This window comes from Ambystoma mexicanum, chromosome 13, assembly GCF_040938575.1.
Source record: "Ambystoma mexicanum isolate Mex_15411 chromosome 13, UKY_AmexF1_1, whole genome shotgun sequence".
Classification (NCBI taxonomy): Eukaryota; Metazoa; Chordata; class Amphibia; order Caudata; family Ambystomatidae; genus Ambystoma; species Ambystoma mexicanum.
This window is the reverse complement of record NC_090938.1, coordinates 587216916-587240011: the sequence shown is the minus strand read 5'-3', so window position 1 is coordinate 587240011 and position 23096 is coordinate 587216916. Positions and strand designations below refer to the sequence as shown.

Sequence of the window (23096 nt, the reverse complement as noted above, 5' to 3'; positions counted from 1 at the left end):
TTCAGTGCATAACGCTCACAGGCATCCAGGCGGTAGTTACAGAAAGTGCATGGTACAGGGTACAGTTCAAAAGTGCAAGAATATGCATAGGGCTATAACTGGCAAATCCACGCCTCATGGTGCAGGAGGCTACTTCATACATGCAGGCAGGCAAGATGTCACAATAGGTAAGTGTATACACACTGGTGCAGGCTCAACTCATGGAGCGGAGGGCTACTTCATGCATGCAGACAGGCAAAGATGTCACAATAGGTAAATGTATACATACTAGCGCGGCCTCACCTCATGGTGTGGGGGGCTGCTTGATGCATGCAGACAGGCAAGATGTCACAATAGGTAAGTGTAAACACACTGACGCAGCCTCACCTCAAGGTGCAAGGGGCTATACCTCACAAGTAAGTACTGGGACGAGGAAGAGGGACGTGAAGTAAATGCTCTGATTACCATACTTGCCAAGCTTCCTGGTTTAGGCTGGAAATTCCAATGTTTTACTGTTCCCCTACTAAAATAATTATACCCCCAATGCAATCCAATGGGAAAATTCAGTTCTCCAGATTTTTTTGACAAAATCTCCCTCCCAGGTGCTCCAGAATGTTGGCATGTATGGATTACTCACCAGGGTAATCTTCACTACTCCTAGTCCTATTCTTCTTCGTCCCAGTAAGCACTGCCTACCTCTCCCTCGCGACTGGTATTCAGTGAATGGGCATAGCATACCCATACCTCTCAACCTTTGAGGATCCCATGGCGGGTGAAAGCAGATGATGTTGCTTTGGGAGGGAGAGAGCCAATTGAATGATATGGTGAGTAATGGGCTTGGACAGTGATTGATCTATTTCCAAGGCGGGTGACACCTGCCAAAAGTGCATAGCTCTCAACTCACCCGCTTTTGGCGGGTGTCACCCGCCTTGAAGGCAGATGAATCACCCGCCAAGTCCCTCATACGCCCATTCACTTCTATGGGCGTCTCACCCGCCATAAAGAAAATTGAGTGTTTTCACCCGCTTTGGTGACAGAAAAGGTTGGGAGCTATGCAATGGCATACCAGCCGGGAGGATAGCTCAGGGGGAACGAGCAAGACAACACATAGCAACAGAGGTTGGAATCCCGAGCATGCGCCTAGAACTGGTCTCCAGTATTAAGCTTTTTAAAAAAGAACAATTATATACCTCTCAACCTTTTGTTTCCCCTGGGTAGATGAAATCAGCCAATTTGATTTTGGATGGGCGAGAGCCCATTGAAGTGTATGGGCATGCAGGACACTTGGCAGTTGAGGGACCCGATTACAGGTCGGGTGAAACCCACCAAAAGCATGTGAGTTGAGAGTCATGTGTTAAGATAGTTAAGTAACTGGTAAGTTTTGGGTTGGGACCATATTATGCCCCAAAGGGAGGAGGCAGAGCGAAAGAGAGGAGAATACAAATAAAAGAAGCATACTTGCCAACATTCTGTGACCAAAAAGATGTAGGATTTTTCATGCTTGAAAAATAATAATTCCCATAACAATGACATTACAGGAAAATAAAAAACAGACAAACAGCAGAACATGGAAAGATGTTGAAATGGTAAAAATTTATAATTTTGAATGCTAACACCAAATTGACTGCAGATGCTGTGTGATGGTGTTACACTCTGCCACTTGCTTTCACTGCTCGTTCACCTAAGGGTTGTACTGGCAAGAGTGCAGGAGAGAGTCACGTAGCTGACAGGTCAGTGGATTGGTCTGAGCCCAATCAAAGTAATCACGTAGCTGACAGGTCAGTGGATTGGTCTGAGCCCAAAGTAATCACCTACTAGCCCACTGTACAGACAGACTAATTAATGCGTTGCATGCTTTGTCCTGGGCTGGTCTCAAGCAGTCTGCCTTAGAATCACATAAATTACTTGCCACTGTAAAAAGCAGTAGGATCTGTCACTGAAATCTGTAGGCAGTAGGGTTGCTTCAAAAGCAGTAGCCAATTGCCTAAATCTGTAGGGTTGGCAAGTATGAAAGAAGGGTTCCTGCAGGATGTGTGCCATCTCACAAGTAGTGAGATGAGGAAGAATAGTGCTATGAGTAATGAAAATTATCGGCAGGCAATCAAATCATTCACTCAAGGCTAGCCAATTTAGGTCACGTACTGCACGAAGGAGATAGAAGAAGGACAAAAAGGACATTGAAAACGCCAACTAAATGAACCTTTTCTCATGGGAAAAACTCATTTGACAACATTTTGTAGTTGGTCAAGGAAATCGGTGTTTCAAAAAATCAAATACTTTTGTATCTTGCTTAAAAGTTATTTTAAAAAAAAAATTAATTCTCTAGTACAGATATATTATTATTTCGTCCTTGTTAGTACATTTATTTTTACTAATATATCATGAGACTTGCTGATACTCAGTGAGAATTGGGACCAGTGCCTTTGTTTTCCACGACCTTTATTTGATTTGTATTAAACAATGAACCATTTAACGATGTCCGGCATGTTTTGCAGGTCATTTTTGTCCTTCTTCTGTGTTTTCGGCTGCGTTTAACCTTACGTTGACACGGACGTCAGGAGGCTGGTTGTTTACGTACATTCTCCCTCCTCTCTTGCTGTGGCCACCGGCAAGCCTTGTAAAGATGAAGTTGTGTTTGCTGTCTTTGGAGACAACGTAGGGTTTTGAAGCCGGGAGAGTGTTTGTGACAGACAGCTACAGAAAGCGAGTGCTGTCTACCTACCTCCCGGAAATATGGCAGACGTTGCCCAAGAGGAGCTACGTAAGCTAGAACACCTCTCACTGGTGTCCAAGGTCTGCACTGAGCTGGATAACCATCTAGGGATCAACGATAAGGATCTGGGTAAGGGACGACCTTTAGGCAAAGAAACACTTTGGGCTGAGTGGTCCGCAAAATTATTGCTGGGTCTCACGGTATAATCAGATTTGAAAAGAAGTGTGCTGCTGGAAAGACTCGACGATTGCTTAGAAAGTGTTTATGTGTAAAGGAAAATACAGAAATGTGTTACCGATGTATTTAACACGTCAACGAGTGCATTCATATCGAGCTCATAAACGTACAATGTTTGATGAAAGTCCCAGAGCTTCATTAACGTGCAATTCCTTCACAGCCAGCGCTGATTGCGTTGCTCCCTGTGGACGTTTTGTGAGCAGCATGTATGTAATTTCGAACAGGAATTGCTTAGAAGGTGAGCAATTCGGGTTCGGTCTCTGATAAGCAACAACAGCTACGAGTTTCACAAGGGGGCTTACGTTTGTTTTCTCGATCACTGTGACGGAAATCTCTCAAACTCTCCTCTGTCCAGTCTCGTTGGCCTACAGGCAGTGGGATCCATAACTATAGAGCAAGAGCAGGGTACATGGTTAGCTACTAAGGGCACAAGACAATACATGCGATCTGTTTGAGGGGGGTAACGTATGTAATGTTACCTACGATTATTCGCAATGCTCCTTAGCTGCAGCACATTGACTTGGAATGAAGGCTCCCACGTCCTTTACATCCTGAATGCTGCAAACGTCTAATACCAAGAAACAGCATAGCACAGCAGCTATCTCCCTCTAACCCCTCATTGACACTGAATGTGCCACCGCATAGACCCTTTATACCTTGTCTGTTAGTATTAGACAGTTTGCAAAGAGCTGCCTGACTCCACTATGTCAAGGTAGCAATTCAGATTTTCCACACATTCGTTACAGAAAGTCATAATTCTATTAAAGACACGGAGGCGAAGGATTATGCTTACTCTTCAACTTTACTGATCAGCAACAAAGAAAATATTTCCAAAGAACATGAATACAAATTTGTAAAAACTACAATAACCATGTTTTTTGAACATTTGTAGTTCATTTCTATTGGTCTCTAACTGACCACGTGACAAACTTTAAACCAATAAGACAGTCCTCAATGAACTAAATCTCTTGTCCTCTTTCCCTTCTTCCTCTTTCTTTGATTCTGCGAGGATGAGTTCTGTACATCTTTGATATTCTCTTCTCTCAATTTCCTATTTGTTTGCCATCTGACATCGTCCCTAGAGAAAACATAATTTATAACAGTGACTATAAATCGAGTACAGGGTGGGTCAATCGTATAATACCACATCTAGTAATAACTTGTATAAACATCGAACATTAGCAACATCATCATATTCATTATACTTCTTAAACGATTTTGCATAATAGTTACAGAAAACATGTTATGTAAACATTACATTCTTACGATTGATCGGGTGGGATAATCCTTCGCCTCCGTGTCTTTAATAGAATTATGACTTTCTGTAACGAATGTGTGGAAAATCTGAATTCTATGTCAAGACCGGAGGCTCTGATTATGCTTGTTCAAAGCTTACTTACCACTAACGATGTTGCACTTTCTAAAGGTTTAAAATAGAAAGTCTTAAAAATCGATTCATTCGACCAATCCGCCGATTTCATGATGTCTTCTACTCTAGCTCCTATGTTATATGCCTTAGTAGCTATCGCTCCTCTGACTGAATGAGCGCCATATTTCTCAATATTTATGCCTGCTTCTGCCATCACCCACCTAAGCCATCTGGCTATGGTCGCCGGTCTAACCGCTTTAAAAGGTTTACAAATCGCTATTAATAGTTGAGTTACCCCCTGGGGTCTTATTTCCCTCGTCATATCTTCGTATGCCTTTATGCATCTAACTGGACATAATTTTGGTTGATTTGGAAAAGCTTCATATGAAACAGATTTCAAACCTGTCTTAGTCCTCTTCGAAATGAGGAAAGTCACTCCATTGGGGGACATACTCTGCCTATTAATCTCCAGTGCTCTGATATCAGACGATCTTTTACATGCTAGCAGACATAAAATCATAGCTAATTTACCTGAAATTGCTTTACGTGTCAAATCTTGATTATCTGGCCATGTCAAAAATAGTCTCAGGACCTTATCAACATCCCATAATTCACTATATTTCTCGTTAGGAGGTTTAATCATTTTTACTCCTCTTAATAGTCTACAAACTAATGGGTGTTCCCCAATCGCTAGACCATCAACTCTAGGATGTCCAGCCGATATCGCAGACCTGGCCGTGTTAATGGTTCTATAAGCTTTACCTTGTGCTGCCATCTGAGCTAAAAAATTTGCTACATGTACTACATCCGTTCCATCGGGATGTATGTTCCTCTCCAAACACCAGCTACACCATCTAGCCCATGCTGATCTATAAGCCTTGTGTGTTCCGGGGGCCCAGGATTCGTTGATAATGTTCTCAGCCTCATTCGATAGTCCTGGCCTAATCCAAGATCCCCTGAAATCGCCCACGCTACCAGGTTGATTCCTCCTGACCTCACCAAAGGGTGACTGAGACCTCTGGGATCTCGTATTATTAGTTCTCCCTTGGGTAAAGTCAGTGGATTTTGATAAGACATCTCCAGAAGACTGGGAAACCATACTTGACCTCTCCAATCTGGCGTTACTAGGATTAGTGATGCCCTCTGACGTCTCACCTGAGCAAGGGTCCTCATTATCATGGAGAACGGGGGAAATGCATAATTCCTCTGATGGCCCCAGACTTGCAGGAAAGCATCTATCGCCTCTGCCTCCGGGTCTGGTCTCCAGCTGAAAAATCGGGGTAATTGTCTGTTCAACCTCGATGCAAAAAGATCGATCTGGCATGGACCCCACCGGGACATTAGTTCCTGGAACACCCTCTCGTCCAGTTTCCAATCGCTGGAGTCTCTGAGGTATCTGGAATTCCAGTCGGCCACTACATTCTGTTGTCCCGGCAGATATTCTGCTCTTACTGAAACTCTTCTTTCCAGACAAAGTTCCCAAAATTCCTTCGCTAGTTCCGCAAGAATTCTGGATTTTGTCCCTCCCAGCCTGTTGATGTATCTGACTGCTGAGATATTGTCCATCTTTAGAAGGACACAACATTGTACTCTCTCTTGTGTCCAGCATTTGACTGCAAACGATCCTGCCAGTAATTCTAGACAGTTTATATGGAGCTTCGTCTCCTGATCCGACCATCTGCCCCCTGTCGATAGATTCCCGCAACGGGCTCCCCAGCCCCATCTGCTGGCGTCTGATTCTATGATCAGGTCCGGGGATGAGCCAAATATGGCTCTCCCGTTCCATGCATCCATATGAATGAGCCACCATTCCAACTCTTCCCTCACTTCTGTTGAGATGTTCACTTTTAATTCGTATGAAGCGCCCTTTCTGAGGTGATATATCTTCAATCTCTGGAGTGCCCTGTAATGTAATGGCCCCGGGAAGATTGCTTGAATCGAAGCCGCAAGGCGTCCCACCAATCTCGCTATGTCCCTCAGTGATATTTCGCCCTTTGCTAGTGTGTGTCTCAATTGTTTCTTGATCTCGTTCACTTTGTGAATGGGTAGACTGAGAGTTCCCTGATCCGAGTCCACTATGAACCCTAGGAATTCTATCTTCTGTGTTGGGATTAAGCTGGATTTCTCCCAATTTATAATGAAGCCCAGGGACTCTAATAATTCTATTGTTAATTGCACTTGTCCTACCAGTGTTTCTTTCTCTTGGCTCATCAGACATATATCGTCTAGATAAATTATAAGTCGTATTCCTAGAGCTCTGAGGTGCGATACTACTGGTTTCATCATCTTGGTGAAACACCATGGGGCTGATGCCAGTCCGAAAGGGAGACATCGAAACTCCCATGTCGTTCCTCCCCAGATGAATCTCAGAAATCTGCAGTGTTCCTCTGCTATGGGAATAGTCAGGTATGCATCCTTCAAGTCTATCCTGGCTAGCCAGTCTCCCTGAATTAGAATATCCCTTAGTAGGTGTATCCCTTCCATTTTGAAGTGTCTGTATACCACGTAACTGTTTAGACCTCTCAGGTTTATTATAGGTCTTGTCTTGTGTTTCCCTTTTACTAGAAACATATTGCTTATGTAACCTATTGACTGATCTAAGACTGGGCGTATGGCTTTTTTGTTTACCAAACCTCTCAACTCTCTTTCTAACGATATTTTGTCCTCTCTGTTCAAAACTATTCCCTTTGGTGGTTTCTCCTGCTGGGGTGTGTCTAGAAAATCTATATAAAAACCCTGCACAGTTTGAATCACCCAGGTATCTCCTGATATGTTCAACCAATTCTGTAAAAATTGGGCGGTTCTCCCACCCACTTCTATGGTATTCACGCCTGGCATTGGTGGTCTCACCTGGATTGTTCTGCTGACGTTCACCTCGCCAGTTTCTGCCTCTTCCTCTACCTCTCGAAGGGAAGAACGGTGTTTGTTTGCGTTCCTCATAATCTCTCCATTGAGATCTGTCGTGATAGGATCGATTGTATTGGAACCGGCCAGCCGAACGACCCCTCCCTCTGCTGGCCCGTCCAAAAATCTGTCTCCCAAATACTCTTTTAAGGGAAGCTTGAGCTTTGTCTAAAGCTGCGTATGAATTTACGAATTTTGTGAGCTCCTTGATGAAGGAATCTCCAAACAATTTCCCTTTTGCCGAAGTGGCAGATTCTGAGGAGGCCAATTCACTCAATTTTGGATCGATCTTCACTAGTAACGATCTCCTCCTTTCTGTCGTAATAGCATGATTAGCGTTTCCTAACATGCATATCGCCCTCTGTGTCCATCCGATAAGGATTGCCGGGTCAATTGGCTCTCCTTTCGTTTTCGCTTCTTCTCCCATCTGGAGAATTTTTGTGAGGGGCCCCGTCATATCTAACATCTTGTCCTGACACGAACGCCAGGATCTATCAAGGCCTTTCCTCACATCTTTTGTAAACTTGCTCATAAAGGTTATCATTTTATCATCTATTACCGGCGTGTCTGCCGCCCCCTCAGGGAGTAGTGGTCTGGGGCATTCCGCCCTCATCTTGCTTCTCGCCTCTTTGGCTAATGGCGCTCTCAGGCGCTTCTTCAGATATGCTGAAATCCTCTTGGGAGGTTCCCATTCTGAGGATCTGGGATGTATCAGGGTTTCTGGATCGAAATCCCCTTCCTCTGCTATCTCCTCCTCCTCTTTCTTCTTTTTCTTTAACGCTTCCTGATCATCGTCTGAGGAGGATATAGATAACACTTCCTCTTCATCGGGGTATTCCTCCTCCCAATCATTCTCGCCCTCTTCTGAGGAATCTGAGGATGATACTCGTCCCCTGCGAGTCACCGTCTTACCCTTTCTCTTTCTTTTGCCACCTTTCTTTTTGGGTGGTGTGCTCGGGGGGGTATGGGCTTCATCTGCCCTGCGAGCTGATTTACTGCCCCCTTTTGTCTTCATTCGAGCCTTAATGCTCTTATCCGCCTCCAGGCCCTGGGATAGTCTGAGCCAATCCTCCATCAGCGCTATCTGCTGCGGATTATGTCCCAGAGAAGCCCCCAGGGCTTTCTGGAAGACAACATTCATTTCTGAATGATTCCTCTTTTGGCTGACCCCAGCCTTTCCCTCATCACTAGAGGAACTCATGATTCCCAGGCCCTGGGGCAAAAATATGGTATGATATCTAAATATAATATATATATATATATATATATATAATCAATATATATAAGTATATATACCCTTGGGTATATCTTATCCAAATATATATGAGTAAGATCTCAAATTTACAGGTTTTACCTGGGACTGTGCCCGATTTTGGTGCGGTGAAGGCGTATTGCCTGCAGGGGCGCTGTAGAGCTGTTAACAGGACGCTACGCTCGAGCGATGCGTGTTGTTGCTGCTCTTACAGATAGTGTATATATATCCGAGAGTCTCCGCGATCACACAATGGTCGGTTTGAATTGACTCCACTCACACGAATTATAACGAAGGAAAGAGCGCCGGAACTGCGCGGTCCCGTCGCGCTCTCTCTTCCGTTATAATAGTGCCCTCTATGACGGATCGCCGGCGTTGCGGCCGCCGGAGCACCAGCCCCGTCGCGGTCGCTGCTCCCTAGAGCCGCCTTTCCGTCGCGGAAATGTTCCGCCTGTTAAAGTAAACACCACGCGTTACCCAGATTACACAAACATACATATAATAGCTTTCGAAATGAATATAGAAGAAAGTACTTAACTCGCTGCCGAGCAGCAAAGAAAGAGGAAGAAGGGAAAGAGGACAAGAGATTTAGTTCATTGAGGACTGTCTTATTGGTTTAAAGTTTGTCACGTGGTCAGTTAGAGACCAATAGAAATGAACTACAAATGTTCAAAAAACATGGTTATTGTAGTTTTTACAAATTTGTATTCATGTTCTTTGGAAATATTTTCTTTGCTGCTGATCAGTAAAGTTGAAGAGTAAGCATAATCAGAGCCTCCGGTCTTGACATAGAATTCGAAACTGCGCTTGCATGTGTGTGGTTATCGTGCATCACCGCATTTCATGGGCACCCAAGCGAGAGGGCGATGTAGATTTGAGGGACTTGGAGGTTTGACACAGCATGGATGCTGCTTCTCACAAGACCAACGTTGATTTTTGTATAAGTTCTTCATATTTTATGTTGTTAACCCATCTACATTTAGCAAGCAACCGAAGAGTAGGCGTTCACCAGTTACGGGGGAACACAGATTTTGCCTTTTGTGGTCTCTTTTCCTGGGAAATGAGCAGCCACTGCAAAATAGGTTAAGTCGGGGCTTCCCTCTAAACCTAGTCAAGACCTGAAGGCAACATATGAAAAGTAGGTGCAATCTGATAGAAGGGGCACACAAAGGCATAGGTTTGATTATTATGCTGTACATCTGTTCCCACTGGCGCTGAGTGTCTGGGTAATCCGACCTCCATTAGCTGGCATGGCTCTGAGAATACATTGTGGACATTATATCAACGATAGATCAGTTAGGGTTCAGCAAGGTTGAAGTGAGCTGCATATTGTTTGATAAGTCATTGTGATAGAATGACAATTAAGTAGAGCATTATAATGTTGTCGGTGTTCTTAAGGGCACTACAAAGGGAGATCATACAAAAATAAATAAGATTCCTAAGTAAAAAAGTGCCCTAATGAACTACTGGCGGGGGAGAGTTCACTGACTCCACGTTGCCTAAATAAATTCTGCTTTAGAGAATAGGCAGTAACAATGGCGAGGGGCACTCAAACTTGCGATATGGAGGAAGCGAATAACAGAGAATTTAGTGCCTGTATGTGGGTGCTCAGTTCCTGGAGTTGATGGACATACATCGTGTCCAGAAGTGACTTTCTGGAAGGATCGGGTGCCATCAGGGAATTAGACCTACAGCTTTCCATAGACGGTAAGATTACACAAAGGTTCCCCATAGCAATTCACGTCTGGCAATTACATGAGCATGGCAGGGTTCTTATTGCAGATGGTGGGGTCGGTAGTGTTGATCCCTAATAATGTTAAGTTATTGTTTTGTGCTCCACTCTACTGCCATTTGCATTGGTGCACTGTTTGATCGGAAATGGAGGGGCGGCTGGGTTTGTGTAGTGGGCACAGAAGGGACAATTGCTGTTTTGTCGATGCATACATTTCAGATGCACTTGGCCTTCAAACCCACAGCGCTTCAAAGCCATAACAATGGCAGGTTCTATATTTAGCCCAGCAGATAAGGGGTGTATTGGCCACTTTTACTCCCTACAAATTGGCAAATACTCTACAAAAATAAAAATAGGGAATCAAGTACTAAAGTACTCCCACCAAAAAAATAAGAACCCAGCACATAGGAGCCTCCCCCCCTGCTTTTATCCATATAGTTGCATGCACCAGGAGTGTCCGCAGAACCACAAGAAGAAACTACTATTACAGCCTCATCAGAAGAAGTAAATATGTATTTAATGTGCATGAATAACTTGGTGCAAATAATTAATTATTACAAAAACATTTTCGTGATGTGTTGCTGGGTGGTTCACGACACAAACACTAAACATATCTGGTGTGGAGAAGTGAGTCTTGTTTGCTCTTGGAGTGAATATGTGCTTGCCTGGACTGTGAGATATTTTTAGGGGTAGGTGTAGCATGCTCAGGGTGCAAAGTTTGGTGTGCAACTTTTTTATGGCTGGCTAGTAGCTTATTGATTGAATTTTTTTAAACCTGGCATGTGTCTTTTGCGAGGGGTTTTCAGTTGCTGTCAGAATGATATTTCACGATGCTGTTACCATGTCATTTCCGCTGATATATTGCCATTGATACAAATCCAAATGTGTTGCTGATGTGTCTGCCTATTGTGTATGTTGATTTTGTGGTGTTATAGTGCTTGTGCTTTAGCGTTAGGCTTGTGGTGATGCAATGGGGACTGCAGGGTCTGAATAAGTGCGTAGCACTTCATTAGCATTCTCATTGGCCCAAGGTTAGGTACACAAGTCCTTGGGGCAGGGCAATGGGTATTCAGGGACTTTGTGGGGTATGGGGCGGAGCAGAGAGTGTTTTTTTGTTTTGGCTATTAGGTGGCACTGGAAGGGGGAGCTTTGAGTTAGGGTATCTAATGCATTTCCATTCAGCTGACATATGAAGATGAAATTGTGTTATTTGGCTACCTGTCCAACCCATTTAATGCACATCTCTATGCGAAATCTATATGATTTTCCTCCCATTCACACCCATCTTCCCTTAGTCCCTTAGACCACACCCTTTTTTGCACTCTTTGCCTGTATTTGTGTTGTGTGCTGAATGTATCTGCCATTTTTACTTCCAAAATGAGCGGCACCATATGTTAATGTCAAGGAAAAGCTATTTGACTTTATTGATGCTTTTAAAAATATTGACTACAGCTTTGAAGTTACACATTTTAATGTATTTTGTATTTAAAATAAACAAGTTAATGTAATAGTAACTAAAATGTTTTTGAAAATGTTCATATAGTGTTTGTGGGGTGTTGCTACAGTGTTTTTGATGTAAGCAGCACCTGATTGGCTGTGCAGTGAGTGATGCCAGTATGATGTGGGTGGTTCTCCAGTCTGTTTGTTTACCGAGGGCAGCAGTTTTCTTTCAGTATCGGAACATAGGTAAGGATGTACATTTTTTTTACATCGTGCATGCACTTACTCTCGCCAATAGCAGCTGTTATTAGATTAAATAACAGCAGAAGGAAGGCAGCATGAACCACTACATAATAAAATCAATATTATCATTAAACTATGGGACCTGTACACAGCAGGGACCAACTGGGCATTTCAAGCTCATTTGATCTTCACAGTGCAAGGGATGAGTCTGCAATGAAAAGGGAGCACGTTTGGAAATTTGGTATGGCTGTCAAACTGGAAGTGTTTTTGGAGGATTTTACTGAAGCGGTTGATTCTTTCGTCATCAAAGGTGATGTTCAAAGGTTCGTACCTGTTGCTAAATTTAGACTTTCACATTCAAGTGTCACACAAGTCTGCACAGAATAGCACACGTGGATGAAATATTGCCCAAACAGCGTGATTCATGTTTCTGACTGCATGCCAGACATGCATCAGCTTAGCGCTACTCCCCTCCGTATTTATTCACATTATATGATAAGAGGATATGATATTGCATTTATAACGCACCTATACACAAGTGTTTCAAGGCGCGACGTGGCAAGGGAGGAGGTACAGAGGGAAGACAAACGCAACGACCCTACTAGGCCAGGTGTCATTCAGATCGGGCAAGTGCATGGGAAGGGGGATAGAGCAGGTGGGAAGGGGAGGGGACAGTGCAGAAAATGGGTTAATAGAATAAATAACAATAAGTGATAGTATGGCCAGCTGGTGGTAAGTGTAGACATCAGGCGTCAAGTGCTAGTGGTGGGACTGTAGGGATACAGAAAACAGTCACCAAGTGTGGAGGTTGCCAGGAAGGCAGTGCAGGTATGCAACTGTTGGGGGAGGGGACCTGGGCCCAAGATCATAGGGTGGCCAGGTAACCAGTGCAGTTTTAGTGGAGGAGGAGGAGGATTAATAATAATAATAATAATAATTTAGGCCCCAGAAGGCCTGGAGAGATACGATCCCTGGGCTTGAGGCCAAGGACAAGTCTCGCAGTCCTGTTCTGGATGAGTTGCGGAGAGTAGAAGCAGGCAGAGTTAGAAAGAGGCTGTTGCAATAGTCCAACCTAGGGAGAACCAGAGCTCTGGAGACAGTGAGCTTCTGGGGGGAAGGAGAGGAAAGGAAGAATACCTCTGAGGAGGTGCATCTGGTATTGTGACTTAGAGACGTCAGAGATGTGAGGAGAGAAGGAGAGTGTGGAGTCGCAGATGACCCCGAGGTTTTTAGCCTCACATGTGGGAGCAGGAAGAGGGCCGAGAGAGGCTGGCCAGAGTGTGGCAGGAAAGGAGGGAGCGGGTGTGCCGATGAGGAGAATCTCAGTCTTACTGGCATTAAGGCAGAGATTATTGGCAGCACACCACTCTTGGATGGCGGACAGACAGTGGGAGATGAGAGCGGGAGAAGAGATGGCTGAAGGTAGCCTGAAAATGAGCTGAATGTCATCCGTGTAAGAGTGCTTGGAAGAAGGCCGCAGCATTTTCCCTTGGTCTCTATCGGATTGCTGTAAATCACAATTGTTTTAAGTGCCTGGCACAAGATCAGACCACAACCGCTGCCTGAAAATGAATCGGGGCACACAATTACCCTCGTTTATGATTAGCATAGGATCGAAAAATGCTTATTACTATTACCAGAGAACACAAAGCATTGTTCTAAAAAATGTGTTGATTTGTTTTACCTGCAGTAGTTTTGTTGTGCCAGCAGCAATTCACAAAAGACATGCAACACTTGTAAAGGTATGTTAAGAACAGCCTGTTCTGGGCTTCAGATGAGTCGATCTTTGCCTCGTGAAAAGGTTCTTCTTTTAAAAAAACGTTTTTTATTGTGTATCGGTTTTTCACAGTTCATTTTTATCATACCTGTGTGCGGAGCGAGGACAAATGTCGCACAAAAAATCTTGAGAGCCTTACCGGGTTGCTGCTGCACCGCTCTGTGGCTCCCTCCCACCCCCCACATTGGAGAAGCAACTCTCCCTTCCAGATACGCCAGCCTTCGTGCTGGGCCCTGCCTCGGCTCCACAGCGGCTTCTGCTCTTTGCCTTCTTCCACAAGAGTTCCCGGTCTTGCTCCTGTCTGCTCGACAGGACTCCCGGGATCTAGAGTGCTTTAGCGTCTCGGCTTCCTGCCCCTCAGCACAGCAAAAACGCGCTTCTGTTTTCGTTCTGTTCCTGCACGACCTGGATCTCTCGCTGGGCATCCCTGACTTCCACACTTTCTACTAATAATGGGCTACAGGTGAAAGAAGGTATTCCCAATTGCCTGACCTTGTTCAAGTCCATTATTGTGACATGCTTCACCTCTCTTCTTCGTCATAGTACCAGAGTGGTTTTGTTTTCTTCTTCTTTGTGTCTCTCCGTCTCCCGCGGCCTCATGCTGTTTCCCTATGGACAAGTCACATTTTCAGGTGTAAGTTTGCTAGAGCCACCCAAGCTGTTGCTGACAGCAGCGCAACAAGGGGAACCACAGTCTTCTAGTAGGGAAGGCTTGTGTGGGTGCTGTGCTTTTTATGGCTCAAAGTATAATGGGACCAGAGGCATGCCCCAAATTGAGGACCAGGCTGGTATTTGGTGAAATACATTGTTATCACATGTCCTGCATGGATGTTGCCATTGCACTGTGGGTGAACTACAGGGTAGTTGAGGGAAACGCAGAGGGCCTCTGTAGGGTGTATTAGGGTTCTGGCAGACCGTGCAAGGACCAGGCTGAAAGGTTCATAATCATAATCAACAGGTCTATAATAAATCAAATTTCTTCTGGAAACTATTTGACAACCCTACAAGAAATGTAATTTTCCTGAAAGTGGGTGGAACGCATTTTGTAAATTATATGTTCCATACACAATCAAGCCTTGCAAAAGCTTGCAGAATCAAAACACATATGGCTAAGGAGTTTTGCCAAGTATTCAAATGTCTTTTTTTTTTCTTTTAATTTAACATTTGAAGATTTCTCCCCAATTCCCCTCTACCTTAGAGACACCTAGCAACTTCGCTGGATTTTGAGGACTTGAATTTCTAACCTGGAGAGAGTAAGACCCCTTTTTCCCACTCTCTCGTGTATTTTGATGTGGTTTTTAAACTGTTTCTTTTGGTTGTGGAGTCTGACAAACTCCATAGGCATCATCTTTCACATTGTGTCACACAGCACCTTCAGTGCAGTGGCACAGGGAAGTCTTTCAGATTTCCCAAAAGTTTAAATACCTTCTCTTGGATAAACTACTGTTTCCAAAAGCAGTGAAGTGAAATTGACTTTACTTGCATTGTAAACTTTCTAGACCCAGCACACACTATCTTACAATAGGGTGCTGGAGGGGTTACTTAGTATCCCCTTTGTCTAGTCTCTCATGTAAAATTTGTATGTTACACTTTCCTCGATGAATGGCTGGTGGCAGTGGTTTACTTTTAACTACCGTGGTGTGCATTTATGGCGGGCCGCGTTCGCAGCTGCAGTAAAGCACCCAAGGGTGCCATTTTTGTCAAAATGGCCCGTCTTCTTTTTTCTCCATTTCTTTGTGGAAAGGTCCTTCTTGGGATTTACTTTGCGCGGCAAACCAGATTTGGTCCCTTTTGTTTGTTTTGTCTTTGGCAGGATTCACGAGTGAAGCACCCCTGTGGCTCCTGGGTGTCTGGCGGGGGCAGGAAGGGAAGGAGGGTGCCCGAAACTTCCTGTGCTTAGTCTCCTAGGAGACAGGAATGCACTCTTAGGTGATTGGCTGGCTGGCTGGCTGTCCGACAAGGACAGCCATCCTCCTGGGTGACTGACAGCTAGGCTGGAATTAATGGGAGAAACCTGCATAAAAGGTGAGGCTCTTTGGCTTGGAAGGCAGAGTCGACCACTGGACAAAGGAATCCGAAGAAGAACTTGAAGAGGACGCCTGCTGCAACTCCTGGACCATTGGTTTGCCCGGTGAAACCCTGCTGCTGTGCTGAAACTCCAATTTCGTTTCGACTAGAGAAGCCCTGCAAGGACGACTTCTCCCCTCGAGTTGGTGGGACCAATCAACTCCTAAGTAAGCCACCTGGACATCCTCTCGGAGCAGGTTGAAATTCAACTGCAGTTGCTGCTGGAACCAAATAGCCAGGGAGACGAACACCAGATTGTGTCCGTGGCTTTTAAGCTGGCCAAGAGCTCCAGGAAGATCCTCCGGACTCCCAAGAAGCAGGACTGACCGAGCCTGAGCCTCCTCAACAGACTGCTGGACCCCAGATGCAACAAAAGCACATCTCGACAGCCAGGAACCGCAGTGTTGCTATTTGAGTTAGATGCAAGGAGCTGTAACACCAAGTGCCATTTGTTTGAAGATTGCTGGTTGCGGTCGGTGACCGTCCCATTGCAGTGCAGGAGTCCCCAGACGTCCTCCCTGTTGTTCCCACGACTGAGTCCCAGGAACACCAGGATCTGCAGAGCTGCACAGCAACGGAAACCATCTGCTGCACTTTTTCTTCATCCCAAAGGTACTGTACAGTCTAAGAGAACTTGCCTCTTGTTGTGTAACCTCACTTGTCCTTGTTGGAGACTTGTCTTGGTCACATCTGTAGAGTTGCCAACAGCTTCTTTACCTCACAAGCTTAATCAGCTTGTGACATTACTTTGATTTCTTCTTTTCTACAAAGACTTCTAAAACATTGTGCAAGACTTTTACTTACCTGCAAGAAGTGCTTCAGTTCACCTTGACTTTTGCTAATTTAGCATTGGCAGGCCTGGCTCCCTAAATGACTGCCAGATAAACAGTTGGCTAAAATGAATGGCTTCCATGGTAAGTATTGGAACCAAGTGCAGTGACCGAGTTATCTAGTCGCACCAGTGTATTGAGCTACATCAGTGTTTTAGGGGACCCTAGAGGTCTTGGTAACACAACGTATTATGAGATTTTCCTCGTCATTCTGTAAGCTTGTTGTGGTTGGTGTAACCTTCTGCAGATCTATAGTGGGGATACATCTAATGATAATAATTCTGAGAAGATGACTTGTAAATGTGCAAACTGCGTCAGTAGGTGAATATGTGCTCTAGTTTTCACTCTGGGTTCAAGAAACAAGCCAAAGTTCTCCAGTTTGGAAAATACTTTTGTGGAAATCCCCTTCACTGCAAGCTCCAAGAGACTTATTTTGGGTGGGAACATCATAGATCTAAAAAAGAAAAAAAAAACTCCTATGGTTATTGAGCCAAACCTGTCGTACAGCTGAGCAGTCCTCTTTGATCCTACGATAGAAGCCATTTGAGCTAGGTCACACACATACCTAAGCCATCCGGTAATCCTCCCAATGGGACTAGCTAGATTAAATCAGATATTTCAACTGTATTAATTGATAGGTTTTGGCTGCTAAGACAGCTCATTGGGTATTCTATATCTGTAGGATGCTGTGCCTAACTTGCAAGCTACAGGGATGATGGTAGGTTACCTCAGTATATTAACTCTTGCTCCGGATGTCTGCGCCAGTCTGCAGGGCTTGGGTCCCTATCCCAGCAGGGATGGCTCGGCCCTTTATCCTTCTTGCATTGAAAATTAAGTATCAGGGGTCAAAATTGTAAGTTGCAAGCTACCAGCCAGCCATTAAGTCACTTGCCCCCTCAGTTGTACTTGGCACACCATTTCTTGCTCTCCAAGAGTCAATTAGCACTAGCCAGTGCCCATTTTAAGCCCTGCCAAATGTTAATAAATTAATAACCTCTATTCTGCAAGTGTTTTGAATTGGGTAGAATCTGGTCTGAAGTGATCTTTAAAACAAATTAATAAGATAATGGCATTTATAATGCGCCTGTACATGAGTGTTTTTTAGGCGTGACAAGACAAGTAGGGGGAACCAAAGTGAGGACAAAACAATGATCTGTCTAGGCCTTGTAATTCAGATCGCATAAGAGGGGTGAGGGGAGGGGGTGGATGGAGAAGTGCAGGACAAAGGAAAAACAAGGGTGCAGCCAACGGGTGGCAGATGGGGGACTCTAGTGTTGCAGATACAGACCACAAAGTGCAGGGGATCCAAGAGGTGGTGCAGGATTGCAGCTGGACAGGCAGGGACCTGGGCCCAAGTTCAGAGGGTGGCCAGTGCATGGATCAGGCAGGAGATCAGCAAGGAAGAGAAAAGGCAAAGCAAAGGGAAAGGTCTTGTGTTGGTACCGGGGATGGTTCTGCTCCAGTTTCAGAGAGGTAGGGAGGCTGTTCCAGAGGGAGGCCCCCTCCAAAGAAAGAGATCTGCCCCAACTCTTTGCTTGGAAAAGTGACTAACCCTCAAAGACTTGGAAGTGGAGGAGCGGGGGGCTTGAGATGGCAGATATTTAGGAAGAGAGTAGGACCTGTATTAATGCAGATAACATGTCTGTAGCATTGGAAGATGCTCCTGAAATTTCAGCTTGTCGCACATTAAAGAAATTAAAGATCGTTTGTGATGTAATGCGAACAGTGTTCGAAGTAATTGTGGAAAAGATATCCCTGAATACACGCAGCAAGGCCTGTTTCAAAGAGTTGCACCACGAAGACAGTAATGAAATAAGTCTGCCCTCAGGCAGAAGCCAAAGGTACGGTGAATGACCAGACCTTCTGGATTGAATATCCATCAAGTTGCCAGATGGTTAGAAGATTTTTCCTCAACGTCTCGAAGTAATCACAGTAATATACAGATTGAAATATAAGAAGCATCGCATTTGGGAAGTATGACATTCTTGTTAAAACCAGTTCCTTTGTCCTGAAGACGGCCTATATTTACAAGACCAACAGCATTTTGAGAGTGAACTGTCGGAGTCTGGACGGCCGAAACATATGTCGACAAAAACCAAAGGAAACTGTTATTGAATTTTCCTTTCTCTCAATCCATACTGAGTACTGACGGGTGTTTGATAGAAGTTGTAATATCAATCACACCCTCAAATAATGTCGCAAGTAATATAGAGAGGCTGTATAGAAGAGATTAAAGAAGAAACAGCCTCCTCTTGAGACAAAGGTTGCGTTAAACTATGCAGAAATGATTATAGATATTGATGCTAGATCTTTATTCCCTTCATTTTCAAACAGTAGTAGTCCCAAACAGTAGTGTTTCTGTTTTAGCTCTCTTTAAAAAAAAAAAAAATAATAATAATTTTTATAATTTAATATACTTGTGAATTCTTTTGTATTTAGATTTATGGTATGTTGTAGTGTTTCACACTTCAATGAATGTGTTAATTTGCAGTTTTGATTTTCTTTTTGTTGAAATATATAACATGTATGTAAGACCATGTAATGGGTCTTTTTAGTACGATAAGAAATGTATTAAAATAAATGAAAACAAAATGTTCATAAATCAGAGTGGTGTACCTAACAATCTTGTAGTGAAATAGATTGTCACTTTACTGACTTGTATGACACTCTAGGGCAAAAAGGAAGGGGTAATTGACCTGTCTGTTCTTTTGCTTTGTCGCTCTGAAGCCACACTGATGGTCGTGGAGACAACCATCAGATGCAATATGAAGGTTATGCTGGGAGATGGCCAGCTTTTCCAAGAGTTTGACCAAGAAAAGAGTAATGGAGATGGGGCAATAGTTGGCTGGACAGGAGGGACTAATACATTTTGAGTGGGAAGACTGCCTTGTATCATTCATGAAATAAAAAATATCCGGTTAAGTAGGGGGAATATTACAACATTTAAAGCACCAAACAACATTCAACTATAAGAGAGACCACATAAATGGTCACTGTCGTTTTTGGTATTGGTAGTATTGTTGGCTAAATATCAGCACCATAGTTCAGAGCTTCAGAAAATAGCCTAAACTTTGATTTCTGAAACATTCAATTGACATAACCTTTTTTTTTCTTTCATAGCCGAGTTTGTCATCAACCTTGCAGAGAAAAATACCACCTTCGACTCTTTCAAATCTATATTGTTGAAGAATGGAGCTGAATTTACAGTAAGTCACATCCCTGATAAATATTGCTTTGCAATTCTCGTGTGGTGAACACTTTCTAGTTATGGTAGTTGCTGGCTCTGATGGACCATTTCGGGTATGTCGGCTCCTAACACAAAAATCCACATAGTTGCCTTACTCTTAATCGCAAGGATTTAGGCATCCATTTTGGTACACCTCTTAATTTGATGAGGTGGGTTAAGGCATCTCTGTCGTCCGCTCTTTTAATTTAGATACACCAATAAAAAGTCCGCCATGATTGTTCTATGGCCATCATGACTATAAAGGATTTTTACCTCAATTTAGCCATGTCCACTTTTCTGTGCTGCCATGTGTCACCTGGGTTTAACATTCACAGGCTGAACCACATTCCAGCAACAAGGATCCGGATGCACTTGGGGTGAAAAATAAGCCTGACAATCAAAACGTGAGACAAAATGTGGTGGCTGTAGTCTAATGCATTTTATAAATTTATTATTCTTGCACTATTTTCAACCCTCTTAGCATCCCGAATCATTTTGTTAAACTGATTTCAGGTAACATCCAATGAGATTGTAGCAGTAATGCCTCTGTCTAATTCAGTACTAAAATGGGGAGTGCTTTTTTTCGAGCAGGCTGAACCATTCCTCTAGTTAAGATGGCGTTTCAGAACCAACTCTGGTGAGGGGTCTAAGAAGACAACTTACAGATGCAACCAGTTTACAATAGTCTTTGACCAAACTCTCGAAGGTAGAGGAACTGCACAGTCAGTCTTGGGTTCGGTAAGAGGTAGCCCTGGTGTGAAGCACAGTTAATAAGGGCATAGACTGTTCAGGAACAGAGGTCCACACAGCTAAGTACAGAAATAAACAATTCATTAAACACAAGAAAGCATCAAGTTCAATGTACTACTAACTAAAAATCACATATGGATGTACAGCCACCATTTATGAACACCAAAATTGATTAACACACAAAAAGAACAGTACTTCAGAAGTCCATTCCTACCCTTTTTCCGCATTGTTACAGATGGATGAGCTCTTCAAGCAGGCTTTTTTAATAAATCGCTACAGAAAGGTCCTACTTAGTCATCTAGCTATGCAAGGGGTAGACTACCAGTCCCTGGGCTTTAGGTGGATGTAGCAAGGACCTTCTACCCAGGCTCTACCACATATAGCTTGTTAAGGTAACTACCTTTTTAAACAGGGACTTTGGGCTGACTTCAAGTCGATGGAAGCAAGACCGCATCAAGAGATGTAAGCTTTCGTGACCATCGGACTCTGACTTGTGACAGCACAGATACCACAAGAAATGCAGTTGGTGGGGACACTAGGGCTCGCCTTGAATGAAGTTGATGAACGCTCACATGCTGCAGGTTTGAGGCTGCTACTGACTGTTAGGTCGGGCCCTTAAAGAGACCCCCGGAACAGGTTAAGATCGCTCAATTTTTGTTTTCGGCAACACAGAAAGACCCATCGGGACCAGCAGACTGGTTCAGATGTTGGTTTGGCCCCAGGTCATGGTTGCAGCCGCATAGTTAGGCTTTGGGTTGCAGAAGGGCCTTCCTCATGGTGACTGCAGCAGGTTGGCATGGGCCCAACAGAGCTCCGATGATGCCGGCAAAGTTTCCAGTGATGAGGAGGGATGATGGCCATCCAATGGTGCAGTCCAGTTGACAGACGCTGTAGGCCACATGCAGGCCTGGTAACGTCTTCCACTTTGGAAAAGAGATAGATGCAGAGCAGGTCTTCAGATTGGTTATTGCCACCAGTCCAGAGTAGGAAAACACCCTTTTTCAGATCTTCCCAGTCGATTTGAAGGCAGAGGTCTAGTACACAGTGGTTTGCTTGGCCAATGGTGGTTGCAGGAGAAGTCCTCCGGTTTGTCACCGGCAGTCATTAGGGTTCAGATACTTGGATCATGTGGTTGGCCATCCTAAATGGTTCCAGGCCCTCCTTTTATCCCAAATTCAGGCTGCAGCTGCACATCCCACCTATTGAATGGACCTTCAACACTGAAACAGGTGGATGCTGTCCAATACCCTGGTTGAAGCGTGTATTTGGCTCACCGTCACAAGACCCAGTTCATTCAGTCAAAGCATTGTCTGTGATTCAAGAGCTGATCTGCCATGAAGTACATTATCTTTCTTGGCAATCTGTGATATGAAGTGGAAGGAAGAAGGCTAATAAAGAGCCTGGCACAAAGAATAGGGTGGTACCACAGCAATCAGCTATTTTCAGTAGATTTACTCAAAATGGCACTGCCACTGTAAAACTAAAGATGCACAGCTGCGTACTGAAAAAATAGTAAAACAAAGTTTCACTGCGACCAACTGATCCGTACACATTACAAAAAGTGTGCAATGTTACTTCAAGAATAGAAAAATGGGCACAGCCTCCCTATAGTAGCTATCTTCTAGAAGCACCAGACCCCCGTGTATCAGAGGTTGATTGGATTGAACTTTACTGGGCAATGTTATAATGGGGCAGATTTATTTACATTTAAAGAACAGTAATTCGAGGTGAGGAGGTGGATGCGCTATAAATGTCCTCATGACATATACTTCTTTGTGTTTCAGGACTCTCTTGTTAGTAATTTATTACGTCTCATCCAAACAATGCGACCACCTACAAAACAACCCGCAATCAAAGGTATGTGTTGTCAATATCTACTTTTGTTCGGCTGAGAGACTAATCTTGTTTTAGTACATACAGTAACATATTCAGTAAGATTACCCATTGAACTTGGCTACACTGAAGCATATTACTAGGTCTGATCAATGTGTATATGTGTGGTTTTCAGGATCTCTTTTGTACATGCATGATGCAAAAAAAAAGTGTATTTCAATTGATGCCGCTGTATCATTTTAGTTTCAATCGTTTATTACAAATGGTAACATCTGAACAAGTGAAGTCTTCTAATGGCTTCCTTTCCTCAACTGTAATCTGTGAGAGACTCTGTTGCACCGTTTGTATTTACGTTTGGGTAAAAAGCATCCCAGTTATTCCCTTTTTATATGCATCTATTTGCAGGTTTTGATGCATATGGTCTGGGGCTAAATTTGTGCATATGGTTTCCTCCAATGTGCCTAGTTGTCTGGTATAATATATTTTTGTTTATTGTCTTGTTCAAAAACCTTTTGCAAATAGATAATCAATCACACTTGCAACCTAAATACATACAATTTCATATTCAGGTACACATCAAAGTAACACATCAAATATATAAAATGTACTAAAATCAATCAACCTACTCTATGAAAGTTAAGACAAATTCAAAGATCTACAAATTGTGCCCAAGATTATCAATTTACCAAACACTTTAGATTTTCAATCGATTTTAAAACCTGTAGCCAAATTCGGAAAAGTGTG

At 43.7% G+C, this 23096-nt stretch overlaps 1 protein-coding gene across 1 annotated transcript in view; it reads left to right on the top strand.

Annotated features, from left to right (window-relative positions):
• Window positions 1-2551: 2551 nt before the first annotated feature.
• DHX8 (DEAH-box helicase 8) overlaps window positions 2552-23096 on the top strand; it is a 429571-nt gene continuing 409026 nt past the window's right edge. Inside the window, exons 1-3 of the mRNA XM_069634412.1 lie at window positions 2552-2821; window positions 19664-19749; window positions 22304-22376. Coding sequence (XP_069490513.1) covers window positions 2713-2821; window positions 19664-19749; window positions 22304-22376 — 268 coding nt within the window. The 5' untranslated portion in view covers window positions 2552-2712. The remainder of the gene's footprint in view (window positions 2822-19663; window positions 19750-22303; window positions 22377-23096) is intronic.